The sequence below is a fragment of the Microtus oregoni genome, unplaced genomic scaffold (genome assembly GCF_018167655.1).
Source record: "Microtus oregoni isolate MIOR12 unplaced genomic scaffold, Mior012 000012F_ref0000307, whole genome shotgun sequence".
Lineage (NCBI taxonomy): Eukaryota > Metazoa > Chordata > Mammalia > Rodentia > Cricetidae > Microtus > Microtus oregoni.
This window is the reverse complement of record NW_024543071.1, coordinates 8,002,118-8,029,149: the sequence shown is the minus strand read 5'-3', so window position 1 is coordinate 8,029,149 and position 27,032 is coordinate 8,002,118. Positions and strand designations below refer to the sequence as shown.

Genomic DNA, 27,032 nt, shown 5'->3' with positions numbered 1-27,032 from the left:
TTTTTTTTGTCGCTCGTTTCCAGGGTTGGGTGGGGATTAGAAGCTGAAAGTTGGAAATGGTAAGCAGGGCTCAGGCTTCCAGAAAGAAAACACAGACACATCACAACAATAACAACCACCACCACCACCACCAAGCAGCTCTCCACGCCGTGGGCCCTGGCTCCGGCTCTTCCTCCTGCCTACTTTGTTTTTCCTCCCTTCCCACTGGGCTCGGGCCATCGTGTCTAGGGACACAGTTCCCCCATGCCTTCTTGGCCTTGGGATGCCACGGCCTCTGGTCCCCTCCAAGAAACAGGCCGGTGGAGCCAGGCAGCGCCAGCAGCTCTCCCTGGACCTGCGGTCCAGCGCGCGCTGGGTGTGGGGGAGACTTGGCGAGGGGGATGTGGCTAAAAGCAAACTTTAGGATTCCATAGAAACAATAGTTGGGGAAGAAGCTGTTGTGTACGTTTTCTTTATTTTCTGAGAGACGCACAGGGCGAGCAAGGCAAATGTCTTACTGGGTACCGTGCGTTTCCCCCCCTTACCCCCCCCCCCCCCCCCCGCCTCAGGTGGAGACCGATGCTTGGAACCCCACCCGGGCCTGGGCTTCCTTTCTGTATTTGTTTCCTTTTTGTCCTGCCGGTCGGGGCCCCCAGCTCTCGTCAGGCATTCGACTTAGCACCCTAAGGGGGGCACGCGTGTGCTGCCTCTTCAGCACCGTCCTCAGAATAATAGATGTGAGAAGGAAGACAGGGCCGAGGGGGGAAAGACTCACAGAGAGGAGAAAACCGAGATGTGTAATCTGCCAGAACAAGTAGGAAGATCAATGAAAAAGCGAGAGAGCTGATTGCAACGTGTCAGATCTTGCACAACCCCCCCCCCCCCCCGTCACCACCACCACAACAACCATCAAAACACAAAAACACCTTCACCAAACACATCCGGGCCTTTAGGGTTAAAGCGCAATTGTGGGGACTTGGTAAGACCAAAACAAGGATCTGTGACGGGAGGTCGGTGGTGCGATCTTTTCTTTCTCTTGTTGCCTCTTTGCTCAGAGTGCCTGCCTAGCTTGCGAGAGGCACATCGCAGTCAGGCTGTGTAGCCGAGTCGCTGCACGATTATTCATTGGTGTGTGTGTGTGTGTGTGTGTAGGGGGGGGGATGGGGGTGCGTTCGTCTGGAGAATAGTTTCTGAAAAGCCCAGGCTAGTGGGGAGCTGGGTGAAGAGGTGGTTTTGTTTGGTGTGTTTGCTTTTGTTGCAGGGGGAGGGGCGTGATTTCTTTAGTCGTCCCCCTCCCGGATCCCCCGTCTCTGGAGTCTATCCCGTGGCGCCGACTCTTAACTCGGGGGGTGCACCCAAAGAGGGCACCTTGGCAATGCTCAGCGAACCTCGTCGTCGTCCCCCCCCCCCCCCCCCCCCCGCCTCGCGCAATGAGATATGTTAGGAGGTGGCCAGAGATTCCCCAGCGTCTCGTGCCCCCCCTTTCATACCCGGAGACAATCGGAGCCCTACCCCCCCCCCCCGCCCTGGCCGCCTCCACCTCCTTGTTTACCCCGTGTCGGGGCTCCGGCGTGGCCACCAGTCACGTAAGCAGAGAGCCGGGCGCGCCCGGCTGGGCTGCCCCGCGCGGGGCGGGCCCGTGGTGGCCGAGCCAGGGCTCCAGAGGCTGGTACAGTTGAGGGGCTTCCTCCCGGCCCCTCTCCCAGGGTGTCCGCTCTGCAAGCCCACCGGCCCTGGAGAGGGGCTCCAGAGCCTCTGCACCCCAGTCAAAGTCAACTTCATGTGCGTAATCACCCCCTCGGCCCGCAGCCCCCCTCCTCCGACCGGCTCCCCGCGGGAGTATTTTTAGCACTCTCGCGTCTTTTCGCCGCGCTGTTTGGCTCAAAATGACGTGATGCCAACAGCCCCCAGATTTCCCCGAGAGCGTGGGGCGCTGCGCCGTGCCTGGCTCGGCTGCAGGGACTCAGCTCCAGGCCCTCGCTCCCTCCGCGACAGCTCACGTAGGCGGGGGTGACCCTCCCACAAACTCAAGGAGACCACCCGTCGGACCCCCCAGATTATTTTAACCGAAGCGGCCCACTCTGTCCACTTTACCCCCTCCTCTCTCCTCCTCCCCCCGAGTATGGCAAACGCCGAGCCCTACATCTGTCTCGCTTTATTGGGGGCGCTTCTCCGCGCAGCCGGCGCTCGCCGTTGTTTTCTGCTCGCTGCACACAATGCCCGCGCGTCACGGCGGTCCGCGTGTGCACAGCAATAACGCGAGTCGGGGGGCGGGTCGTGCGTGCGCCGGGCTCGGGCACTGCGGGTCGCTCCGCGCGCGCGGGGCTTGTTTTGCTCCAGAGCACTGCTTTCCGAAACGCTTACATCATTCAGTTGTTGTTGGGGAGGGGGGGGGGAAGGAGAGTGGATCTGGGCGTTCCGATAGGATTCCAGCATTTCCCTGGCCCACAGCTTTTTGGAGGAAGGAAAGACCCTCGTCACCTATGCTTTGTAGTTATTATGGTGGGGGTGGGTGCCCAGGTTTTGTTTGTTGTGTGAGTCTTTTTTCCTTTTTTTTAGGTCACTACTGCAAAGGGCATGGCTGGTGGGTTCAGGTGCACAACCTCCCCGCCTTCATTTCAGCGAGTTCCCGTGTAATCACTTGATCTCAGTTTCTCCGCCTCCTCCTCCTCCCCCTCCCAGCACTAGACACGTGGTTTCCACATGGAGACAAACTTCTTTCCTCCGACTGGACTTGACCTAGCTGCATCGTCCAGCCAATCGGCAGCATCCGCCTCTTTTGACGTCACGCGTTGCTGAGGCCGGAGGCTGGGGGGCGGGGCAAGGACGTGAGCCAGGAAATCACTAGGAGCTGTAGTGCAGCCAGCTAGTCCAGTCTTTTCTTAAAGGGACTCTCTAGTCAGTGACCAGCCGGCCCTTTCGACTCCATTTCGGGTTCTCTGAGCTCTTCTTGAGATGCGCCGAGAGCGCCTGATCACGCGTTCACACGTTTGGTCTCCAGAGTTTGCAAAGTAGTCACTTGCTTATTTTCCGCTGTAGTCAGAACTACTTTTTATTGCCTCTTTGAGGTTTCCGTACTGGGAGTGTTCACCAAGTTTTGGCCGGCCGCAGTGATGAATTATTTCCATTAGATGGGGTGATTTTCTTGAGGGAGGAGTTTGAATAGTTACTCAGTGTTGACCATGGACTAGCAAGGAAAGGGGTTCCCTAGGTCATGCAGGTACAGTCTTCTGAAATGTCACCTGGTATGAAGCTTCCAGAAATATTTATCACGGTAGGCAGTGACGCTGTTTTCACAGGCTCGGAAACAGCCTGTGGCATCATCGCCTATACACCCGTGGAACCCACTGGAAGGGAAACAGTTGCCGAGTACTACTCAGAAAAAGGTTTGTCTCTATTTTGACAAAGCCTAAAACTTACAAAATAATTGTTCTCTGAATAAAACTGGAAGTTGGGTGCTGGAAAGATGGGTCAGCAGTTGAGTGTGTCCTGTTCTTGTATAGAGGACCTGAGTTGTGTTGTGTTCTCAGTACCCTGTTGGGCATCTCACAGCCGGCTGTAACTCCAGTTCAGAGAGACCCAACGCCTCTGGCCTCCATGGGCATTTCCACAGATGTACACACGCATACATGCACATATAAATCCTAAGAGCAAAGCGCCTGTAAACCGGAAAAAGCTTTCGGTGTTTGGGGCAGGTGCTTTGGAGCCGCATCAGACAGGGGAGTGTGCCTGGATGAGAACAGAAGCGGCAGTGTACTCTGGAGTGGACTGCCCGGCTGAGGTAGGGCGTGTTCCTAGGGGCATGGACAGGGCCCGAAGCAGCTTCCTCCTGTTGGTGTAGGAAGCTTCAGCTGGAAGTTGCTGCTGTGTGGTATTATTTGGCCCCACCCTGCCTTCCTGACTTAATCTTCTCCGCCTGGCCATGAAACCCTAACTCCTGTCCAGCAGGTCCACCAGCAATCAGGGTTCACAGTCATGCCCCTGTCCTTGACTCAGCTGAGGACACCCTCATTCACCTACTCCCCAGGGTTTCTGTGTCCTACCCTTCCTTCATGACTCCTCCTTGAAGGCTATGGGCTGTTTCAGCTCACCGGCTGTCAATTTCTGAGTCAGATTAGTTAAGAGTTTGAAATACATTGTAGTCAGAAGGAGCAGAGGTCCAAATTCCTACTCTGTGGTTGGGACACAAGTTGCTTAGCCTCTCCGCAGCTGCCTTTCGTAAGTAGGGCATGTGAGCGTAATGATACCAGTTCCCTTACATCATCGCAGAATCACTGAATCACCAGCTTTAAGCATTTCCAGCGCCTGAAATACAGCACATGCTCAATAAATAGTGAGTTGTGGGGCTGGAGGGATGGCTCAGCAGCTAAGGGCTTGTTGCTCTCGCAGAGGATTTGAGTTTTCTTTCTAGCACACGCACCAGGAAGTTCACAACTACATTGACTCCAGCTCCTGGGGATACGACACCCTCTTTTGGCCTCCTTGGGCAGCAACGTGCACTTGGTAAACACACACACGCTTTTAATAACTTACTTGAGTGTGACAATCTTCAGTTTGTTTCCTATGTGTTCGCTTTATCTTTGCAGGGATAATAACGTCTTGCGTGTGTATGCGTGCAGGGTGTGCATACGTGCAGTCGGGTGTTGGATGCATGTGTGCTCCTCTCGTGTATGCTCTGTAGAAGCCAGAGGTATTTTTCAGAGTCCTTTAATGAACTTGAGGTTCACCAATTGTCTAGAATGGCTGTCCCACGAACTCTGGGGTTTGCCTGTCTGCCTTGCCCCCAGCACTGGGGTCACCGATGGGCGACAGCACACCTGGTTTGCCTGTGAGTGTTGGGGATCCAACCTCAGGACCTCACGCTTGAGTGACAAATGCCTTACTCTCTGAGCCTCCTCCCCAGCCCATTTATTAAGGTCTTACAGGATCAGACCGACTACCTTATTTCCGTATGCGTCATCTGTAAGGTGGGCACTTGCTATAGATTCCTTCAGGGATTGCATTTGCCATTTCTTGGCTGTGGCCTACGGTCAGATTTGGAGGTCAGAGGCATGATCAAAACTGGAAGTTCCGAGTTCTGGTTGTTCGGGGGCAGTAAGTCCAGGGCCAGCAAGGAGATGATGGGTCAGGTCTGGACAGCTGCATCTACAATCTGTCAACAGCTGATGGCCGAAGAATGACTAAATTCTTGCTTAGAAAGTAAGGGGCGGGCTGGAGAGATGGCTCAGAGGTTAAGAGGACTGACTGCTGTTCCGGAGGTCCTGAGTTCAATTCCCAGCAACCACATGATGACTCACACCCATCTATAATGAGATCTGGTGCCCAGAACACTATATACAAAATAAATAAATTTTTTTAAAAAAGTAGAACAGATTTTAAAAAAAGAAAGTAAGGGGCTAGAGTGACTTGTGCTAAATTGGAGGGCATTAATGTTCAAACAGGTCGTATCTCTGCAGGGCAGGCATCTCTGGATGAGTCCATTGCTTCCGTAACAAGTGCTGAGTGTCTACTCTGTGGTTGCCTTTTCCCCCTGCAAACAGTGTGGGTTGTTGATTCACAGTGGGGTGGACAGGTAGGGGGTTCATTTTTGGAGCTTCCAGGTACTGGGTATCCCGTGAAGGGGATCCAGGGGGTGAAGACAGGACTGTAGGAAGTTAAAGAAGATGAACTGAGCTGTTGCTGCTATGGGGTGGGGGGGGGGGGGGGGCGTGGAGGCTCCCTCAACTACATAGGCGAAGCAGCAATGGTTCAAACATCTTCTGTCTTTAAGTCAGTTTTTCACTGGCACACCCAGATGTGGGGTCCTCCTTCGGAGATGGCTGAGTAAGAGCCCAGAGGTGAGACAGGAAGACAGAGGGTGCTGGCACAGCAGCTGTGGCAGCTAATCACATGACCTAATATTAGAATGGGCTGCCATTGCTGAGTACGGAAAAGGGCTAGCACGAGACTAGCCAGGTCTTATCGTTTCCAGTCCGCAACCACTCTACAGCATGTGCGGTTTTATTACCTCTGTTCTGCAGTGGGGGCTGGGGGAGTGAGGAGCAGGGATGCTGGGTAACCTCTCCAAAGGTCATGTGGCTGGTAGCTGAGTTTGCCACCTGGGCCTCCAGTTCCAGAGCCCACATGCCTTCGCCAGCATACACGTGGACTCATTTAACAGCCGAGGAATGAAGTCCAGGCAGGTGACATGACTTGCCTAAGGTCGCCCCGCAATGCTGAGTGCAGCTGGTATCTGGAACACCCTGCTGGTTTTCCAGTCTTCCTGTACACACCTTGTTTAGAGAAGTGAGACCGAGCAGCCAATCAGAGAGGTTTTTTCCAATTCTTAGTTATTCAACTATCCTGGCCTTAACTCAAGTTCAGGGCTCCTAAAAAACACTGCCCCCTCCTGCTGCTTGTCCCAAGTCTGTCCTCTGGGCATATTAGAGGACTTGGGGCTGTTGCTATGGTACTGAGGCCAACTGCAGGTTCATCAAATTCTACATCTTTCGCCAAAAAAAAAACCAAAAAACCCCAAAACAAACAAAAGGAAAAAAAAAAACAGACCTTAAAGAAGCAAATTGGCCACTAAGATTAAGATTTGCATCGGTAATTGTGAGAGTTTTGTTTTTTGTTGTTGTTGTTGTTTTAGATCCCCCTGACTCCCCACCCCACTCCCTAGCCCTACCACCACCACTTTCTATAAATATAGTAGGATAAATATTGATTTAAACTGGGTTTCTGGAGGAGAAACACATGCTTGCCCTGGCTTGGTTTTCACTTAGATCCCACCAGCTCGTCGGGCCTGACACACCTAACCCCACACAGCCGGCCCTGGCTTCCAAGTGACCCCATTCTTTTGGGGAGGTGAGATGTGGTTTTGTGGCTTTTCGGTTTTTTTTTTCTTTAAGCGAGAGAAGGGAAAAAGAGGGAAAAGGGCAACAACTGAGCAAGAAACAAGACATTCTGCAGAACAAGAAAGAAGCAAGTGGTTTTCAATGGGCAGGAATCCCATTCTTTCTTCCCCCGCCATTTTCGGTTTTGTGTTTAAAGGTGGCAGGTGGTAAAACAGTCTCCTGGCCACAGGGAGTCCCTGCAGTCCCAGAGCACCCCCAACAAGGGGACACAGACACACAGACACACACACACACACACACACACACACACACACACACAGAGGGCAGAGAGCACACAGAGGGCAGAGAGGGACAGCCGCTTGCCCGCGGTGATACAGCAGAGGCAGAACAAGGCTTTTCTGTGCCACGATCTCCTCTGTGTGATAGGAGACCGGGCCACAGACAGAGCCCCAAACAGCTTTTGTTTTACAGGTCAGGTGCTGGTAAAACCAGCACTTCTCAAGCCTGCCTTACTGAGCCCAGGGTGTGTCTGGTTATTGCAAAGGTCATTGCCACATTCTCAGCAGTCTTTCAAAATGAAGCTAATTTGACTTTGCTGGACTGAGAGAAATGTTTTCTCTCATAGATGAGGGGTGGTGGGGAAGGAGACAACAGGCTGATGACAGTGAAGGTCACTCCAAGCCTTAACTGGAGGAGGAAAATTCCAGTCTTTCCGAGGGGACCGGGTGGGGTGCGGTTCCAGACTCAGAGTGGCGGAAGAGAAAGAAGTGGGGGGGAGAGAGAGAGAAAGGGCTCAGAGCGATGGGCACCTGCCCCTGGGATCCTGAGCTAGAGGCTCAGTCTTTGCTTCCTCATCTTGGCAGGATGCTGGGCTGGGCCCCTCGTTTGAGAAACACTGGGAAAGTTCAGGTGAGCCCTTAAGCAACAAGTCTCCAGGAAACACGTAGACACAGAACCCCTTTCAAAATAGTCTAGGCCAGAGAAATTCCTCTTAAAGGCTTTTATTTGTACTTTCTTTGTAGACCAGGCTAGCCTCGAACTCACAGAGCTCCACTTGCCTCTGCCTACAGAGTGCTGGGACTAAGGGCGTGTGTCATCATTGCTTAAAGGGTTTTGGGCTAAGACACTGAGTTAGGCTGTGGACCAGAATCGCCCTAAGTCAGTTATGTGCGTTCATTCATTCATTTGTTAAACTGCTGCCTATGGAGCTCACATTCCCCTTCCATTTGGCTCGGTGCTAGGAGAGCAGAGTGCAGTTGTCACCGCCCTGTGCTGGGTACTCTATTTCGGTGTCAGGATTAGAAAATTTAGTTACTTTTTTTGGGAGTGAGGAGTCTCATATAGCCCAGGCTAGCCATGAAACCCACTATGTGGATAAAGACGACCTTGAGCTTCTGATTAACCTGCCTTTACCTTCCAGTGCTGGGGATCCTAGGCATGCGCCACCATGTCCGGTGTATGGGTGCTGGGGATCAAACACAGCAGGGGAGGCAAGGACTCCACGCGCTGAGACACGTGTCTCTTCAGAAACTCATCTGTCTCAAAGTGAACCCCAGCAGTGGGTACGGTACTGAGTTGATATTTGTGTATTTGGCTCTATCCCCCGTTATGAACAGAATAAAAACTCATCCTGAGGTTCCAAAAGGCATCCCCGTGTTCAATCCCAGCGTTTGGAAGGCAGAAGCAATTGGGTCTCTGAGTTCAAGGCCAGCCTGGTCTACAGAGCAAGTTCCAGGACAGCCAGGGCAACACAGGGAAACCCTGTCACTGTGTGTGTGTGTGTGTGTGTGTGTGTGTGTGCGCGCGCGCGCGCGCGCGTGTGTGTAAGAAAGGAGTTCCTCCCTACCTGCTGCACCCTAGCCCCCAATCAAACATGTAAAAAGCCTTGTTTTTGTACCTCTAACGTCAACAGATCCGATGGGCCCTTCTGCACTCGGAGGACATTTCCACCAGGTCACGATACCCAGCCCAGATAGCATGCCCTTGGCCACCAAGTTCCAGTGTCTTCTAGGGAATCAAAGCCCTGCAGAATTAGAAAGATAAACACGCTGTCCTGCGGGAGGACGAGATTAGGAGATTCTAATTTAGACCAAAAGGGAGAGATTTGGGCTATCTGGCATTTGAAATGGTTTACTTTGTATATTTATTGTCATTGCAAGGACACAGGAATGAAGATGATTTCGGAGTTTCAACAGACAGGCTATTGTTTTAAAGTAGAGGGCAGGCCCAGGCGATTGGTGGCAAACAGGAGCTGCTGTTGTCTTTGTTTTCACTCGACAGGGGCCAGAGCTCCAGAATGACTCCCACAGCAACCTGACCGTTTCTGCCATGTCTCTTAGTCCCTTAAATTCTGATTGCCTTGTGTACAACTTCCCTTCATCCTTTTGGACCAGCCGTGAAATCCAGCTTCATGCAAAAAAGAAATATCTAAACTGGCCGGGAGCTAAACTCTGTGCTTGGTGCTCAGAGAGGGAAGCATGCCGGCTCTCCAGGTCAGGGGCCTATCCCAGTTCAAATATTAGCCAGATAGAAACCAATACCCAATTCTAGTCTGTCTCCTGGGAGTCTGGTAACCAGTCCCCAAAAGAGCTGCTGGCAAGCACAGCCTCCTCTCTGTTCTCCAGAGGAATGGTGCTAATGCCCCCTTTTACTGGGCATTTACTGTGTGCCAGCACAGTGCTAAGGGCTTGATATTAAATCCTCGCGAGCATCCAATAAGCAGGTGCTGTAATTACCTTCATTTTTATAGCTGCCCAGGGCTTCAGCCTTAGCCAGGCTGGCTGACTTTCCCAAGCCCACACGCTAACAGTGGTGGGCCTGCAGCTTAAACCCACTTTTCTTCCTTTGGGGTTTGGGAAGAATCGGGGGGAGCCTGAAGTTAACAAGAGGCAAGACCTGGAGGCTGGGGTGTTGGTGGGACAGGCTGAAGGCTCCAGGAAGACTGCTCCCTTGAGTGACTTCCTCTTCTCCGCACCCATCCTAGAGTGGTGGAGAGAAGCAGCCAGGGTTTTTCCAGCATTGACACAGAAGCCATTCCCTGGAGACTCATGGTCTGGGGTGTTTTTGCTTACTCGCTTATGCCACCTTGCCAGCACCCTCTGAGAAACTCACCCGACCAGTAGGGCACCTGCGGTGCTACAGGCTGGCTCTCAGGGCTGCGGATCCACACCCTGTCAGGCTCCAAGACTTCCTGGGACGCCCCAGCTTGTAGGACAACTGGGCTGGCGGTGCTTGCTTGCTGAGAAGGCAGTGTGGATTTCTGAGAGGAGCTTGAAGTCCCAGTTGCTGCCGGACAGTGTGGGCCAGCTGGTTCCTGTCAGCAGCATAGGTCCAACCCCCTCCTGGCCTGAGCAGGGCTCTAGAGAAAGGAGTGGTGTTAAATATAACTGGGTTCATGTCACTCACATGTGAAAGTCCTTCCATGGTTTATTTCCTGCCTCACTTAGGATAAAATCCAAACCCCTTGCTCTGACTTTCATCCTTGCTTTTCCGAGTATAGAGATCTCTAGGACAGGTCGATGAGCCTCCCAGACCCCACGCCACCTGCTAAGTCAGAAGCTGCATTTACCATGGTTCTTTGTCATTCATTGATCCCTTATCCCCCTTACCTTACTTTACAGTTTTACTTGCTTCTCCTCCGTCTGTCTGCCTAGACTGCAAGCACTCTGAGGAGAGGGAGCAAGCTGAGTTTTGTTCATCAGTGCATAGCATGAGGTGGATATCTAGGGAATATTTGCTGGGTTAATGATGAATTTTCTGAGCTAACTTTTAAGAAGAACACCCCTGCGCCAGTTGTGGAGGGGTCTGCAGCTATCATCCCAGCACCGGGGAAGCGGAGGAAGGATGATAGCCTGGGGTACATAGCAACATTTAGGGTAACCTTGGCTGTACAGTGAGACCTTGTCTTGAGAAAAAAGCCACAGAACAAAACAAACTGAGAGCTATTATTTAGACAGAATAGTCTAGAATACCGCAGGATGCAGCACCGTTGGTTCCCACCATTAAATTCCACGGAAATCCCATTCTAGCAACCTAGCTCAACCTCCTCAGGATGAAAACCATAGACCTAAGCAACTTTGCCTGGTCAAATGTGTGTGCGCGCGCGCGTGCGCGCACAGGAGGGGGGGGGTTGGGTGTTAGAAGATCCGCCTTCGAATCTAGTCACTGCCTGTGTTGCTTTCTGGGCCTCATCTGTCACACAGGAATCTCAGAGATGTGCTGCCTGTTAACCGGGCAGACTGAAGAGGCCTCACAGTGCATAGTTTGTGGTGGTTTGAATTAAAATGGCCCTGCAGGCTCTTAGGTAGTAGAGGAAGGATTAGGACGCTTGGCCTTGGTGGAGTAGGTGTGGCCTTGTGGGAGGAAGTGTGTCACTGGGGGTGGGCTTTGAAGTTTCAAATGCTCAAGCCAGGCCCAATGTCACTGTCTCTTCTTGCTGTCTGCGGATGCAGGTGTAGAACTCCCGGCCACCTCTCCAGCACCATATCTGCCTGAACACAACCATGCATCCTGCCACGATGACGATGATGGACTAAGGCTCTGACACTGTATGCCAACCCCGACAAAATGCTTTCCTATATAAAGTACTGTGGTCACGATGTCTCTTCACATCAAAAGAACAGTGACGGAAATATAGTTACAGGGCAGCAAGTTGGTAAATGGATTCATTTTGTTTTAGGCTCTGTAGAGATTCCTAACATTCTAGAATCAAGGTTGGAGCTTGATGTGGGGGTGAGATGACATCATGGATCTCTTTAGATGAGCCAAGAGCCTGTGTTTTATTGTAGATGCTGCACCTGAGGCTGAGCCCGAAGACCTGAAGAGAAGGAGCTAGGCAGGGGCTAGGTGTGTCACTTAGTGCCCAGGGCGTGCTGGGGCCTACTGTGACCCTTCACCAGTCTGTGCCACCAGGAAAGGGGTGGTGGTACCCACAGAGGGCAGGGAGAAGGGTCACTCCAGGCTAGCTTCCTCTAAGGGCCATGGCAAGAACTTGAACCTGGCCTTTAGCAGTGTGGTTGGCCTCTGGCATATTTTTAGTTTTTGGTTTAGTTTATTTGTTTGAGACAGGGTCTTGCTACATAGCCCTGCTGGCCTAGAACTGCTATGTAGATCAGTCTGGCTTCAAATTCACAGAGATATGCCTGCTTCTGCCTTTCGGAATTAATTCTGGATTAAAAGTGTTTCCCAAGACACTCAGCTCTTTTTATGATTTCATTTCATGTATTTATTATTTTTCAAAGGCTCTAAAATCAAGTTGCTTCTAACTGGGGTTGGGGAGACAGTCGATGACGGCCTGCCGCACAACCTTAGACCCAGGGGTTCCACGCTCATGTAAAAGTCTGCATGGTTGCAACTCCAGCACTGAGTGACTGCAGGAAGAGACAGGAGGATTGCTGGTTTGGTTGGTCATTCAGCTTGGCTGAAAAACAGCAACCTCCAGGTTCTGTAGGAGACCTTATCTCAAGAAGACATAGCAGAGAGGAATAAGGCAGGATACTCAGTCTTCCTCCGACCTTGGACTGGGCATGCGTTTACGTGCACGTGTGTGTGAACACACACGTGCACACACATTAATAGGAAGTTAATTTAAAAAAAACAAACTGGGAAAAAATGATCTTTGTACTAGCAAAACCTGAAAAATGAGTTAGCCTGGTAAGGTGGTAGAGGCCCGCAATCCCAGAACTTGGGAAGGTGGAGGCAGGGGGATCAAGGAGTTCGAGGTCATTCTTGTAGTGAGTTTGAGGCTAGCCTGTGCTAAATTAGACCCTGTCTTAAAACAAAACAAAAATTACAATTTATTTATTTATTTTCGCGATGTTAGGGATTGAATCCAGGATCTCAGGCAGGCTAGGCAGTCTCTCACCCTGAGCCACACCCCAGCCTTTTCTAGTTTATTCCTGTTCTTGAATATAGGTGAAAAATTCTAAGTAAAGCACAAATTATAGGTTTGAGAAGGGCTCTGAAAAAAAAATACCATTCCATGGTTGACCAGGTCGCATGCACAGGCATCACTGACATCATGAGATCATACGTGGCTGCAAAAACAAATTACAGGCGATTATGTGACACTCGAGACAAAGATGAGGTCTTGAGAACAGGAGCTTTGCAAAGGAAGGCGGCTGCATTACTCAGCAGGGACCCGGGGGTAGAAACTGTGTCCTTAGAGAGGGACCCGAGGTCAGGTCTGAGGCTTGCCATCGTCACCAGTGGGAAAGCAGCTGACAGAAAACCTTTCTTTAGGGAAAAATGAGCCTTCAACAGGAAAACAAAGCAGATTTGGGTTGCTTTCAGATCCTTTAAGAATGTAACTTAACCGTGACATTTACAGGATTGAGATGGGGGGGGGGGGTCCCACAGGCCTAAAAGATCTGAAAACTTACTTTCCTTTAGAGAGTGTGTGTGTCCCTTCTTTCTTTGACACGTGTGTCAATCCGAAAAGAAAATTCTAGAGAGAAGAAGGGAGCATCTTAAGACCTAGGTTTCAACTCTTTCTCCATCAGTATGCTGGCTGTGTGGCTTTGGCATGTTGGCATACTTCACTGAGCCTGGATGTTCTGAACTGAAAAAAAAAATGGACTCTCGCTCTGAGAAATCAGTTTAGTGATAGAAACTTCCAGGACTCAAACTATGAAATATTTTGGGGGAACATTCACTTGGCATCAATCTACCAAAACCCTTTTGAGTTCCTTACCCCTCCCTATGATGGCCCCCACCAGGGTTGGGTTTGAGGTGTGTTCTCTGTGGTGAGCAAACTTAGACGTGCACATTAGCAGAATCCTGCAATGCAGACTTATTGGATCCAAGTTCATGCGAGAGAGAGAGAGAGAGAGAGAGAGAGAGAGAGAGAGAGAGAGACACGAGTTTAGTATACCAATACAATCACCAAAATAGGCAGCCGTAATAAGGGCCATTTAATAAAATATAAAAAGCCCTTTTCTAAGGTAAGAGATGGGTCAGGGTGGAAGTCAAATGCAGCTGTTTGAGCCTTTGCCAGTGGTCTGATCTCACCAGAAACACTGGAGTTAAAAGCAACAAACTTCCAGATTCAGCGATCTGGGATTAACCACCGCCTCCTCTGCCGCTACCCCCTCCCCTACCTCTCCGTTTCTCCCCAGCCTGGGCACCTGGGTCGCTTGGTGCGTTTCCATGTGGTTGGGAAGTCAGCCGGCAGCCCTGGCGACTGGAGCCCTGGGAGACAGCAGCCACCTCTCGGGCTTAGCATTACGTCATCCCTTTAGACCCAAATTTATCTCGGCTGCACACAGCCCCGCTGCTCCGAGCTGCCTGGTGGTGACTTGAGAGCTTTCGCACCGAGTTAGACAAGGCTGACTCACTGGGCAGAGCCAAGGTTTTCAGTAGCTCTTCACGTTTCTGGACCCTGGAGGGAGAGGAGGCTGCTGCCGTCATGTGGGAGTGGGTGTGTTGGTGTGTGTGCAAAAATGGGTAACTGTCCAGGTAGTTGATTTCTAGGACCTCGGGATTCATGCTCCCCTGTCCGAACCTTGGTTATCTGACAGTTTTACCGATAATTGCTGCAAACTGTGCCTACACGGCAAACACTGTGCAGATTCCAAACCGAACAACGCCAGTGTCCCCAACAACAATGACTACGGACTTGTAACTGAACTCCCCGGACTTTTCCTCCTTTCTCCATCTCAACTGTCTGCCGAGACTATATGCTAAGCAGCCTCCATGTATGAGTTTGCAATATATCCCTTGGGAACTGACATCTACCAAACTGTACCCGGGGAGTGGAGGAGCAGGAAAGGCCCTAAGAGTGAAGAACTAGGCCTGCTTCTTCTGAAGCAGACTGAGCCCATCCACTCTCAACTGTGGTAGAGCTGGGGGACTTTTGCTATTTTCAAATCAAGAGGAAGAGAGACAGAGATAAGAGGATGGCAGAGCTCTGTGAGTTCGAGGCCAGCCTGGTCTACAAGAGCTAGTTCCAGGACAGGCTCCAAAGCTTCAAACCCTGTCACCAAAAATCAAAAATCAAAAAAAAAAAAAAAGCAACCCCTGTCTTCCTGTTTTCCCAACCATGTTTGTAGTGCAAATTGGCTGCATCTGAACAAAAGCAACACCGTGGCTGCCTCTGGGCTCCCCCTGGCTAAGCTGAGGGGGGTGTGCGGATTGCAGTCTCTTTAATTGCGCCTGGAAAAGGCTGGAGATTTCTGTACACGTGTCAGCCCACTGACGCCGTTGCCAGGGCTCCTTTGCCTTTGGTGACTCTTGTGGGGCTTTCCACCCCTTTGTCAGCTTCATAGTCAGTGCTCTAGGCTAGTTCATGTGGTAGCAACCGTGACATATATCCAGCCTTTTCCCACTAGTCTTCCCTTGGCTTTATAATTTAACCTTTGGAATCAAAGCCATTTTCAATCTGTGGACATTTTGAGGTTTTACTGTATTTCTTGATTGCATGCTACACAGGCTTTCCTGTCACTGGGCACAGTACACCATCTCTTGCTATCAAAATGACTTAAATTCCCAGGCCTTGGAATTTAGAGTTGAAAACTTAAAGGGGTTCTGCAAGTGGTAAAAGTGAACTTTTAAGCCCATAATCTTTCTTTTCTCTGTCCCCTGTGCCCCACATGGTTTCACAATATAACCCTTGTTGGCCAGGAACTCACTAACTCACTATGTAGACCAGGCTAGTCTCGGACTCACAGAGATTTATCTGCCTCTGCCTCCCGAGAGTGCTAGAACTAAAGGCGTGCACCACCACACCTGGCCCTTAACCTTATATTTTTCTTTATTTTCAACTAATAGGTGTTCTGAATGAGTGATACTTGTGTTTTTGAGACAGGTTCTCTCTTGGCTGTTGTGGAACTCACTATGGAGACTAGGCAGGCCTCCAACTATAGACACGCGCCGCACACACGCACACATGCACAGAATTTCTTCCTACCTCTATCCAGTAATGCCCTTGGCTGGGGATGAAGGGCAGCTGTTACCAGTGTGCAATGGGAAAACCCATATGATCTATCCCACAGCTGGAAAAGCACAGACCTTCTTTAAAGTCTAGAAAAGTCCCCCTGCCCCACTGTGGCTTGAGAACACCTGCTCCTTTTGGGTCTCTCTGAAATTGATGAACATCTATTTCTTAAATGCTGTGCCAAGTGTAATATTTAAAAGGGCCTGTGACCTCACTGGGGATACCACTCATGAAGAAGAAGGAGGAGGGGAAGGAAGCAGAGAGAGGGAAAAGGAGGAAGAGGGAGGGAGAAACACCAAGCAGAGGAGAGAGGGCATTAAAATGCAGCACGAAGCCATGATGTTTTTGAGAGGGTAAACGACCCCTCCCAAGATGTATCTTCTGCAGTAGCCGTAACAGGACCACAAGGAAGGGCGCAGTGTCTCCTTACCAAGAGGAGCAGGAGAACAAAGTCGGAGTGACTCCGGCTTGCTCCTAGAGTGTGCAGCACTTCCGCCATCTTGTCTTTTTTCCCTCTCCCCTGGAGAGTTCTCGGCTGGCATGGTTTTGTCTCAGGGGACATGTGGCAGTATCTGGAGGCATTTTTGGTTGTCAAGGGGTGGTGGTGTGCTACTGGCATCTAGTGGGTAGAGCCTACATATGCTCTGGGTATCCAACAATGCACGGAACAGACCCCGGCTTCCAGGAGGAACCACCAGATCCAAAGCATCAATAATGTCAAGGCTGAGACATCTCTTAGACGAAGGGCTTGGAGAAGAGGGTAGTGGTTAAGAGCAGCTAGTGGCTGCTTTTCAGTGTGCCCCCTGCTTTTTGTTTTTCTCTTTGGTTTTTTGAGACAGGGATTCTCTGTGTAGCCCTGTGTAGATCAGGATGACCTCTTGAGTGCTGGGATTAAAGCTGTGTGCCACCAGGCCAGCTCTCCTTGCTTGTTCAAGTCCCTGCTGTCAGTCCTTAAAAGAGGAGACCATGGAAGGAGCAGCCATTATCCTAGCTTCTGTTCACTGGGTGCCTAGAATGCACCTAGTGATGGAATTATTCCATTTAGACTTCACAAAGAAGCTTACTAAATATGTATGTTTCCTGGGAACAAACTCCATGTCTGTTTCTCTCAGTACTATATACATGAAGTCTGGTTCAGTGCCAGGCACGCTTTTGACCTCAACACCATGCATGGAAGACTTTAAACCCATTTTATATAGGGGAAAAGGAAGCTTGAGGAGTCCAGCCAGAGCTCCGGTTCCAATACTAAATCTTTATGTCCTTTCCTTGCAGCATCAGAATAGGTTTCTGTCTTAAAAACACTAATGAGACACCGAGTAAGAATCCAGTCCACAAAGAAAAGAGATTAGAAAACCTTTTCGTCACTGTCGCAGCGAAGGGGGAGGACCGCATGGACGTCCTCTCTGGCTCTCATTAAATGATCTCATGTTTCTGAACAGCAATTTTTGCTTCTCAAGTGTATATGTGACGCAGCCTTTGCAGATATGCTATTTTGCTTAACAGCGAGTGAGTGAGGAAACCGAGGCACTAAGTGCCACGAGTAAGCAGTAGATAGAGGACAGATTCAGTTAAAAAATGGATGCTCTAGGCCTTGAGCACCAGCTAAGAAATGAGTCTCCTTGGGAGCAGACCAAAGCTCAACCAACTCTTTTCCTCAGAAGCAAAGTCGTGTAAGTTTAATCTGTCCATCCTTGAACGAGAAAACGAAAGCCAAAGAGAGACTACATCTCCCAGAGGCCATCGCGGAGTCCTCCAGGCGCAGGCGCACTGAGGCGGCCCGTGTCCCTAGACTCCTGACGTGCAGTGGCGGGGCCTGGACTACATTTCCCAGGAGGCATCGGAAGGGGCGGGCGGGGGTGGTGCTCGCCGCTGCTCTGGTCCCTCCCCCGTGCTCGCGCGGAGAAGTAAACAAACCGCGCGCGGGCTGCAGGCTGCGCGGCGGGCGCGGCGGGCACGGCTGGGGCGGCGGAGAGCGCGCCGAGCCGGGGCCGAGCTGGCCCGCCCGCCCGCCGCACATGTCCCGGGGCGTCGTGGGACTGTAGCCGTCTGTGGCGCCTCCTGTCGGCGGGGCGCGGGAGCGCGGAGCCCATGGAGCGGGTGCGAATGATCAACGTGCAGCGCCTGCTGGAGGCCGCCGAGTTTTTGGAGCGCAGGGAGCGAGGTAACGGCTGGGCGCCGTCGCTTCGGGCCCCGCGCGGGGAGTGCTGCGCGGCTGGTGAGGGGAGGTGGTGCGCGCGTGTGTGGAAGTGCGTGCACCGGTGAGGGAAGGTACGCGCCCGCGCGTGGGGAGAGGGGCACGCGCGTGTGGTAAGGAGTGTGCACGCGTGCGTGGTGCGCGCGCGCGCGGAAGTCCACGAGCGCGGGTGGAGAGGTGGGCGCGCTGGGAAGGAGGTTTGCTCAGGAGTGCAGGTGAGTTCCCGAGTGGAGGCGTGGGAGACGCGAGCGAGCGAGGGCCAGCAGGTGCGCGTGCGTGCCTGCGGCGTGAGCGGGAGCTTGGGCGGGGGGGGGGGGAGGGCGGGGGGGGGGGGGGGGGAGGGCGGGGGGGGGGAGGGCGGGGGGGGGGGCGGGGGCTACCGGGGAGGACCCGGGGAGAGGGCGGAGGGCGCTGGACCTGAGCTCTGGTAACTTGAGACCAGTGGGTGGGAGCTGGGGAGGTGTGGATGCAGGAGGTGCGGGAGGCGGGGCCTGTGCGTGCCCCGGGCGGAAAATGTCCCCAGAAGAGCGGCTGGGCTGCGGGAGGGACGGACGTGCAGTGAGGTGGAGACCGGAGGGAAAATAGAGAAACTGGGGTATTGGGGCGTGAAGAGCAGCATTGCTGTCGTCAGGAGAGAGGGAGGCCTTCGTAAGACTTGGTGATCGAAAGAGTTGAGGTACGCAAAAATGTGGAGCCTGCAGAGGAAGTGAAGAGGTGAGAGAGTCAAGCGAAGGAATTTTTTGTTTGTTAAAAGGCAAGTGAAATCTTTTGGGGTTGTATGGGTAACTGGTGTTTGAAACTGGGACTTTTAAAAAGAATCCTTGGTGCTGAAGAGATGGCTCAGCCGCTAAGAGTCCTTGTTGCTGTAATGGAGACTCAGGTTCAGTTCCCAGCACTCAGGTAGGGCCGCCCTCAATGGCCTGTGGCTTCAGTTCCAGGAGATGGACTGTTTCTGCGGGCTTCCAGAGAACATTACATATGGTACACATACATATACTTATATACACATAAAAAATGAGATCCCTCCTTTTTAAAAGAATTCTTGGATGGAAAGGTTTTAGAGACGAGGGGGGAATTTGCTTTAGAAGCTTATTGGTATCTCTTGGCAGCAGGTTGGTCTGCGTGTGCTTCCAGATTGAATTTGTTCCTTAGGGTAGGGTCTTGTCTTAACTCAGGCTGGCCTTGGGACTCAGGATCTTCTTGTCTGGGCCTCCAGGGATTAAAGGAATGTACAGATAAACACTGGGATTTGATCTTCTAATCAGAAAGATTAGAAACATTTTACTTTTTTTACTTTCAAAAAAAAAGTGTTGTTACAGGACCTTGAATTTGTAGATCCATGGATTTGGCTGTCTGTATTCTTCTTATACCTTTCTTTCCTTGCTGTTTTTAGAGTGTGAACATGGCTACGCCTCATCGTTCCCCTCCATGCCGAGCCCCCGGCTACAGCATTCAAAGCCCCCACGGAGGTTGAGCCGGGCACAGAAACACAGCAATGGGAGCAGCACTACCAGCACTGCCAACAGGTAGCGGTTTGGGGAGGCTAGGGAACGAGAGTGAAGGAGCCAGACTCCAGGACAAACACTGTTGACCACTTTCCCTCTGATACCAACTCCAGAACACCACCCCCTAATGGGGATTTCTCTATAAAAGTGAAATGCAGAAACCATACCCTGGCTTTGTATGGAAGAAAATGCAGGAGAATCTTAAGAAGGCAATTAAAATGTTCTTGCTGGTGTGGTTACAGTGTCCCCATCTTCAGCCTAGAGGACAGTGAATTGAGACTTGTAGGCTGTGCCCATGCCCGTAGCTACCTGCTAAGAGTGATGTTGGACCAGTTTTCATTTTTCTTTCCAAGTTTATGATAGCCCAAGAAGAATTCTTTTGTTTTGTTTTGTTTTTGTTTTTTCGAGACAGGGTTTCTCTGTGGCTTTGGAGCCTGTCCTGGAACTAGCTCTGTAGACCAGGCTGGTCTCGAACTCACAGAGATCCGCCTGCCTCTGCCTCTGCCTCCCGAGTGCTGGGATTAAAGGCATGCGCCACCATCGCCCGGCCCCAAGAAGAATTCTTAAAAGTCAGAAATAGCCTGGCGAGATAGAAAAGAAAGTCAAGGCTTTGTTAAAGAAATAAAATACTTAGATATGTTAATGGGCCTGGTCCGGTAGATAAGGGGTGGGGGAAGACCATGCAGTGCAACATTTGAGTCTTCTTTCATGGAAACTGGTTGGGAAGGAGGATTTAAAGATTCCTGTCCTAGGATGGATTTTTTTCCCCAGAACATTCTTGTCTACAGGAGCTGAGACATAAGTGACTTCCCCTTTTTGGTTAGCGTCTGGCTGACTCTTTAGAATTTTGGTTCCAGAGAGCCAGTAAATCCCAAGGATTTGTGTTGATATGCAGTTTTTAAGAAGCCTTTCTTAAGAGAAGGGTATTTTTCCATTGCTAAGAGGGAAGTTAAAAGAAACCTTTCTCGTCCTGTAAACATTGTCTAGAGAATAGAAAGAATGATGCATTTGGCTGGGGTTGGATCCCTACAGGTCCCTGAGGCTCTGGGGAGCTCCAGCCAGGTGGTTTGGGTGAGGAGGTGACACAGTAGCATTGAAGCTAAAAGAAGCTAAAAGGCAGAAAACCCTAGGTTCCTGTAGATAACAGTTGCAGGTTCCTGCATTTTGACATCCTTGAGACAAAGCTGAATTTATTTCCCTCCTTCTGTTCACACCTTTAGAGCAGCATGTTCTCTCAAGACTGATATTTTTAAAATTAATTTTCTTAACTATAAAAATAGCCTTATGTCTGATATGCTATATTTATTTATGAGTCTAGATGGTCTCTTGTGGTATGATATGTTCATGATATATGCACGTATGTGTGTTAAATATATAGTGATAAATGTTTAGAACACGTATTTGATTGTCTTTGTCATTTCTTTTGGTTACACTGTTAGGAATTGAGATATATTCAGGAATGTATCTTTTAATCCATGTGTAGATTTGTCAGTTACTTTTCTATTCCTGTGACAAACACCACAACCAAGGCAACTTACAGAAGAGTTTATTGGGTGCTCTCTTACTGTTTCAGAGGGTGAGTCTGTGACCATCGTGGTGGGGAGCGTGGTAGCAGGCAGGCAAGCTGAGAGCTTGCATCAAGGCAGATAAAGAGACAGACAGGCATTTAGACAGAGTGCCTGACTAGGATGGTAGGGGCTTTTGAGAGCCTGCCCCCAGTGACACACCTCCTCCACTAAAGCCACACCTCTTACCCCTTCCCAACTGGGACCAAGCATTTGAATATTTGTGCCTTTGGGGGCCATTCTCATTCAGACCACCACAAGATTTAAAGAAAAAGTAAGAGGTTTTTTTTTTTTTTTTTTTGACATTTATGGAAAGAGTGCCATTTAGGAAACTGGGCCTGGGTTCTGTCTTGTTAGAAGGGTTTGGATTCTGTCTTCTAGAAGTCAGATCTTTGACTTCATTGCACATCTCTTCCAGCCCTTACTGTTTTCATCTGTAAAATAAGGTGTATTAGATACTCACCAGGTTCTTCTCACCTCAGTTTTGATTGACAGTTTCAGAACCTGGTTACTGTTGGTAATTACATGGATCACCTCATTATTACACATGTGGCGTTTTTACTAACAGTTCATGGGCAGCAAAGACATTCATAAGACACACAGTTCTAGATTTTACTAATTGCAGTTCTTTAATTTGAAGGTTTTGGTCCCTTATTTTTTACACTGAACATTAGGCTAACCTTGGGTTTGACTAAGATTTTCATTCATGCTCCTGTTACTAGGATTTTTTCTTTTTTTTTTTCTTTCTTTTTTGGTTTTTCGAGTCAGGGTTTCTCTATAGCTTTGGAATCTGTTCTGGAATTCACTCTGTAGACCGGGCTAGCCTCAAATTCACAGAGATCTGCCTGTCTCTGTCTCCTGAGTGCTGGGATTAAAGGTGTGTGCCACCACCGCCTGGCAGGATTCTTATATATGAAGCCACAGTGTTAATTATTGTGTCTTAGCATAACATGTCAGATACATTGTAAAACTTTAGGCATTTTAGGGTTCTGGTAATGTTCAAGGAAAAATATATTTACCCTGCACCACTTAAAACCAGTTTTTTTGTTTGTTTGTTTTGTTGTGTGTATGTGTTTTGTTTTTTGGTTTTTCAATACAGGGTTTCTCTATGTAGCCCTGGCTGCCCTGGAACTCATTTTGTAGAACAGGCTGGCCTCAAACTCAGAGAGATCTGCTTGCTTTTGTCTTCTGAGTGCTGGCATTAAAGGTGTGTGCCATCACTGCCCTGTGAGAAATACATTTTTTTCATGGGAACATAAATAACAAGCAAACAAGAAAAAGAAATTGATTTTTTTGTTTTGTATTTTTCGAGACAGGATTTAGAAATTGATAATATGTTATCTTACGGTAGGTCCAGGCCTATGCATGTTAGGTGAAGGTCTGTGATAGAGAACTAGTTTATTAAAGCAAAACGCCAGGAATTATTTATTAGTCATTTGTATAAATTTTCTGGTCCATGGAAATAGGGGAGCTAAATATAAATTTCTAATAGCAGGTATTTTGGGCTTGGTCTGTTTATGACGGTCACTGTAAGCTTCCCGTCATCTTCAGGCTTACTATGAGCATGAATAGATTCTTATTTATACTGGTTCTATAAAACAAAGATGATGTATTGAAATTCCTGTTTATCCCCTCGAGTGAGAGACCAGAGTGTATATGACACTGTTTCCTGTTCAGTCATCTGTGTAGAAGTTGTTCCTTTTTTATCATGTTTGTCCCTGGGGAATGAACCCTTCGCTTGCGCCTGCTAGCCAAGTACCCTGCCACCGAGCTGTACCCCCAGCCCAGCGCTAATGCCTTATGTTACCAGTGTTTCCACACTGTCTGTCTTGAAGCAATATTGTTTTCTGATATTGTAGCATCTTAGAGATACAGTGACTGCCTTTCCCCCTAATGTTCTCAGATATACTGTGATGTTCCTGATACAGAATGTTACTCTGTAAATTTATGTTTAGAGTTATTTGACTCATGACATAAATTTTCTCTTCCCCTTCCCCATAAGTCTTGAAATCATATTTTTACAGAAGTACAAAGGCGAGAAAATGAATTATATAATGTGATATTATAAATATGTACCTTGCAAATGCTAGAAATTTTATCTGGCAGTTGGGAGGTAGGACCTATAATATATAATTATTTTTTAAATACATCCTTGATTTTGCTGTAATCTTGGTCATACCTTTTTGGCACATATCCTAAAATTGAACTTACTAAGATGTTACTTAATTGCTGTTAGGGAAACTTGTTGCAATCGATGTCTACATGGAAACAACAAAGCTCAGAGTCTCAGCATGGCTGTTTGGTCTTACAACTGAGAAAAATCTCAAGAATTTGTCATTTTTAAAGCTCTGCTAAATGAGCCATGGCTTAGGTGTCATACTGACTTATTCTTAAGTATTTCTTAAATACATTGTCTTTTCTCTTGACTTTACTAGAACTTGTTGCACAAGTTCTAATTGGTCTTAATAATAAAAACCCGGAGCCAGATATCGGGGTAAGTGCCGAAAGATCAGAGAGACAAAGGAGCAAGCCACAGCCAGCTCTTACCCTGCTAATTCCTCAGCTGAAACAAGGACCAAGCTCCTGTCTCCTCCTGCCTTATATTCCTTTCTCCACCCAGCCATATCACTTCCTTTCTGTCTGTACAGACCTCCAGACCTCTATGGTTAAGTAGTGGCTAGCTCTGCCCTCTGGTCTTCAGGTAGGCTTTATATGTTAGAGCACAAACAAAATATCACAAGAATTCTTGTAGTCTCAGCCATCGTCTGCCCCCCAACAAGTGGTAACCCCCTCCCTGGTCTGGTGCACTTGGAACTATCATTCTCATGAATTACATTGGCTGGCTTTCTTTCAGTGCCTTTAACATACCATGTTTCCTTCTATTCCAAGGAAGTAGAAGTGTTCTGTTTCGTGTTGGCAATCATTTTTCCTCCCTCCTTGCCAAATTATCTTCAGTGTAGTCATAACTTCCTCCCGGAAGCTATTCTTAATCTGCTGTAGTAGATCAGGTCTCCTTCAGATAGGGTTTCGTGTTGTGTAAGGTGGTATCAAGCTTGCTTTGAGGCCCAGGCTGTCTTTGAACTCCTGATTCCCCCGCCTCCGTCTCCCAAGTGCTGAGATTACAGGCGTGGGCCAGCATGCTTGGCAGTAGATCAGATCTTTATATATTCCATGCCACCGCTGCTTTTCTTTTATAATACCCATTGTACTGTAGAAATACCATCATCTACTTGTTTCTAATATTTGTGGCCCATTTGTTGGGCTAAGACATTTCATAAGGACAAGGTCTGAGTGTCTTCTGCTGTTTTCTTTCTCCTTCTGTGTGTGAACTAGGGTCTCGTGGAAGGCAAGATGTCTCACCTCCCATGTGCTTCTGAGATTATAGGTGTGCACTATTTGGCTGGCTTTTGTTGTGACATTTATCTCTGCTACCTGGCAACACGTAGTGGGTGTTCCTCAAAGTATGGAAGATTGTCACACTCCAGGGGGACAGCTTATAAGGAAACGGAGCGTTTCTTGTGCCAGGTACCATATTAGACTGGAAGGAAAAACAATCTAAGAGAATGCAACGCCTGCTCAGCAAATTCTTGTACGATTGTGTCGTCAGAAATGTTAAGGGTAATACATTTAGAAAGGTAAACAGCGTGTAGTAGGTGAGGATTGAAAGTCTTCCCATTTGAGACAAGTGTACCGTTCTTCTAAAACAAGTGTGTTACTGTAGACTGCAGAGTGTTACATTTCATTTTAGAGAGCACTCGCTGTCATCCTATGTCATGAAAATGCCATCAGAAGAACTGTCAATGCTGGCAGCAGCACGGATGTGAACCTGTGACACACGCGTGGTCCTTGCCTTGTCACTGTCTTGGGGTGAGCTGGGAAGAAGTCATCAGCCAGTTCAGGCTTGAACTTTGAGTCGGTGTGTGATCTCTTTATTACCATGTGGATATTCGAGAATGCGGAAGCACCAGTAGTGTTCCAGCTGCCCCTGCTAAGATAAAGGAAGATTTTACAAAACCCGTCAGGTTTTCTTGTGCTTATAGGGTTTGGTTTAACATTCTTTAAACACAAAGATGTTCTTTGTTCATCTTAACTTATAAGGAATGATTGTATTTTCTATTTTCACCTTTATTCCCTTTTGATTGTCTTCAAGAGTTTGTAATTTTTGACAAAGTAGGATGCCTTTTTCTGTTTGTTTTTGTTTTTTGGAGATGGGGGTCTCATTAAGTAGCCCTAGCTAACCTGAAATTCTGTAGATCAGGCTGGCCTCCAAGTCACAGAGATCCACCTGCCTCTACCTCCTCAGTGCTGGGATTAAAGGCCTGGCACCTTTTTTTTTTTTTTTTAAATTCTTTAGTGTGTGTTTTTTAAATGTAGGTGTTTTATCTCCATGTATATCTCTGAATCACATGTGTGCAGTGTCATGGAAGCCAGATGAGGATGTTGGATTCCTTGGAACTGGAGTTAAACTGTTTTGATCCACCCTGCGGACCAGCACTTATTTTTAAAGGATAGTCACAGAGGATTTTTCTCAGTGGTAGTAACTTGAGTGGTTTATCTTTAAGAATGTTTCTGATGTTTGGAGAATTGTGTGGAGACTCATTTTTATGAAATTCCTTTTCCAGTTTTTATATTTTTCATATTAAAAACAGTTTCTGGGTCTTAGTGCTGTGGAAAACTTGTAGAGCAAAATTGCAGACTATGAGCAGTTAAATTCTTCATGATGCTGACAGCACTTTAGTACTTCCTGCATGGTGAGGAACAAACAGGTCCTTTCAAAGATGTTTTGTGGTACTGTCTTCCACCAAAACTGAGTTAAAGGAAAAATTCTCAAGAATTATGTGTCTCACACTAAACGAACTCAGATTTCCATTCGGGGCTTCATTGAAGCCCAGGCTTGCTCTTAGGTTTCGAAGACCTGAAAGATTTTTTGTATGTCAGTAGACACATGACGTGGAACTCCTTACGTCTTAAGGTAATTCTTGGTTTTATCTGTTACAGTTCTCTCCTTTAAATACATGTGGCCACAAGATGCTGTAAGTGATTAGCTATGGCACAGATAGTGATTAAGGTTAATAATGGGGACAGTGCCTCCCCCAGACATTACGATAACAGATAAAGCCAAGTGCCGGGTTTAGGTAACTCTTTGAGTTGTTGGTCATGAGGTCCATAGGTCCCCAGCATTACAAGCTCTTCCATTGCTCTTGGTTACTCTTCAGAACTTAGAGCTGAAGACATCACAAACTTGAAACATAGGACATGAAGAGATCAAGCAGGTACGGACCTAAAAGCTTTTTCTCGACTAGTTAGCTTTCATGGAGCTACAAGGTTCAACACATGCTAGCTACCAGGGGAGAAAGGTTACTTGCAGTGAATCTTGTGAGCTGCAATAATGCCGGCCTAATACAAGATGCCCGCCCGTATAGTGGAGGCACAGGTGTTACTGTAACCAGTCACTTTTTTCGCCTGGAGATTAAAACCCACTCCACAAGATGGAGCGTATGTAGTAATAAGGGCAGCAGGGCCGCTTCCCCAGCACCCCAGCCGCCCGCTCGGCTAGCTTATGCCCCGAAATAACAACACACAAACTGTATTCATTTAATCACTGCTTGGCCCTTTAGCCCTAGCCCTTACTGGCTAATTCTCACATCCCGATCAACCCATCTCTAATACTCTGTGAGAACCGGTCTTACCAGGAAGATTCTAGCCTAGTCCATCCTGGGTCGGAGCTTCATGCCCGGAGTGGGGCATGGCGTCTCTCTCAGGCGTCTGCTCCGGAGAGCAGAGCTGTGGAGTCTCTGAGCTCACTTCCTCTTCCTCCCAGTGTCCTATTCTGTTTTCTCCTCCCACCTATCTTCTAACCAATAAAATGGGCCAGGGCAGTTCCTTTATTAGCCAATGACCTTCCTCCATCATTTCCCCTTTTTCGGTTTAAACAAAAAAAAAATGGCTTTAACTTTAACATAGCAAAATTACATATAACAAAACAGTTATCAAGTAAAAGTTACAATAATCTTTATCATA

At 48.8% G+C, this 27,032-nt stretch overlaps 1 protein-coding gene across 4 annotated transcripts in view; it reads left to right on the top strand.

The window, feature by feature from the left end:
• The window catches only part of Mxi1 (MAX interactor 1, dimerization protein), a 69,960-nt gene that overhangs the window by 880 nt on the left and 42,048 nt on the right, over positions 1-27,032 (top strand). Inside the window, exons 1-2 of one of the 4 annotated variants that reach the window (XM_041661305.1) lie at positions 17,638-17,908; positions 19,335-19,467. In XM_041661305.1, the coding sequence (XP_041517239.1) occupies positions 17,836-17,908; positions 19,335-19,467 (206 nt within the window). In that variant the 5' untranslated portion in view covers positions 17,638-17,835. Of the gene's footprint in view, positions 1-17,637; positions 17,909-18,492; positions 18,696-19,334; positions 19,468-27,032 lie in introns of those variants that run through there. The other 3 variants (XM_041661307.1, XM_041661306.1, XM_041661304.1) reach the window with 3 other exon arrangements.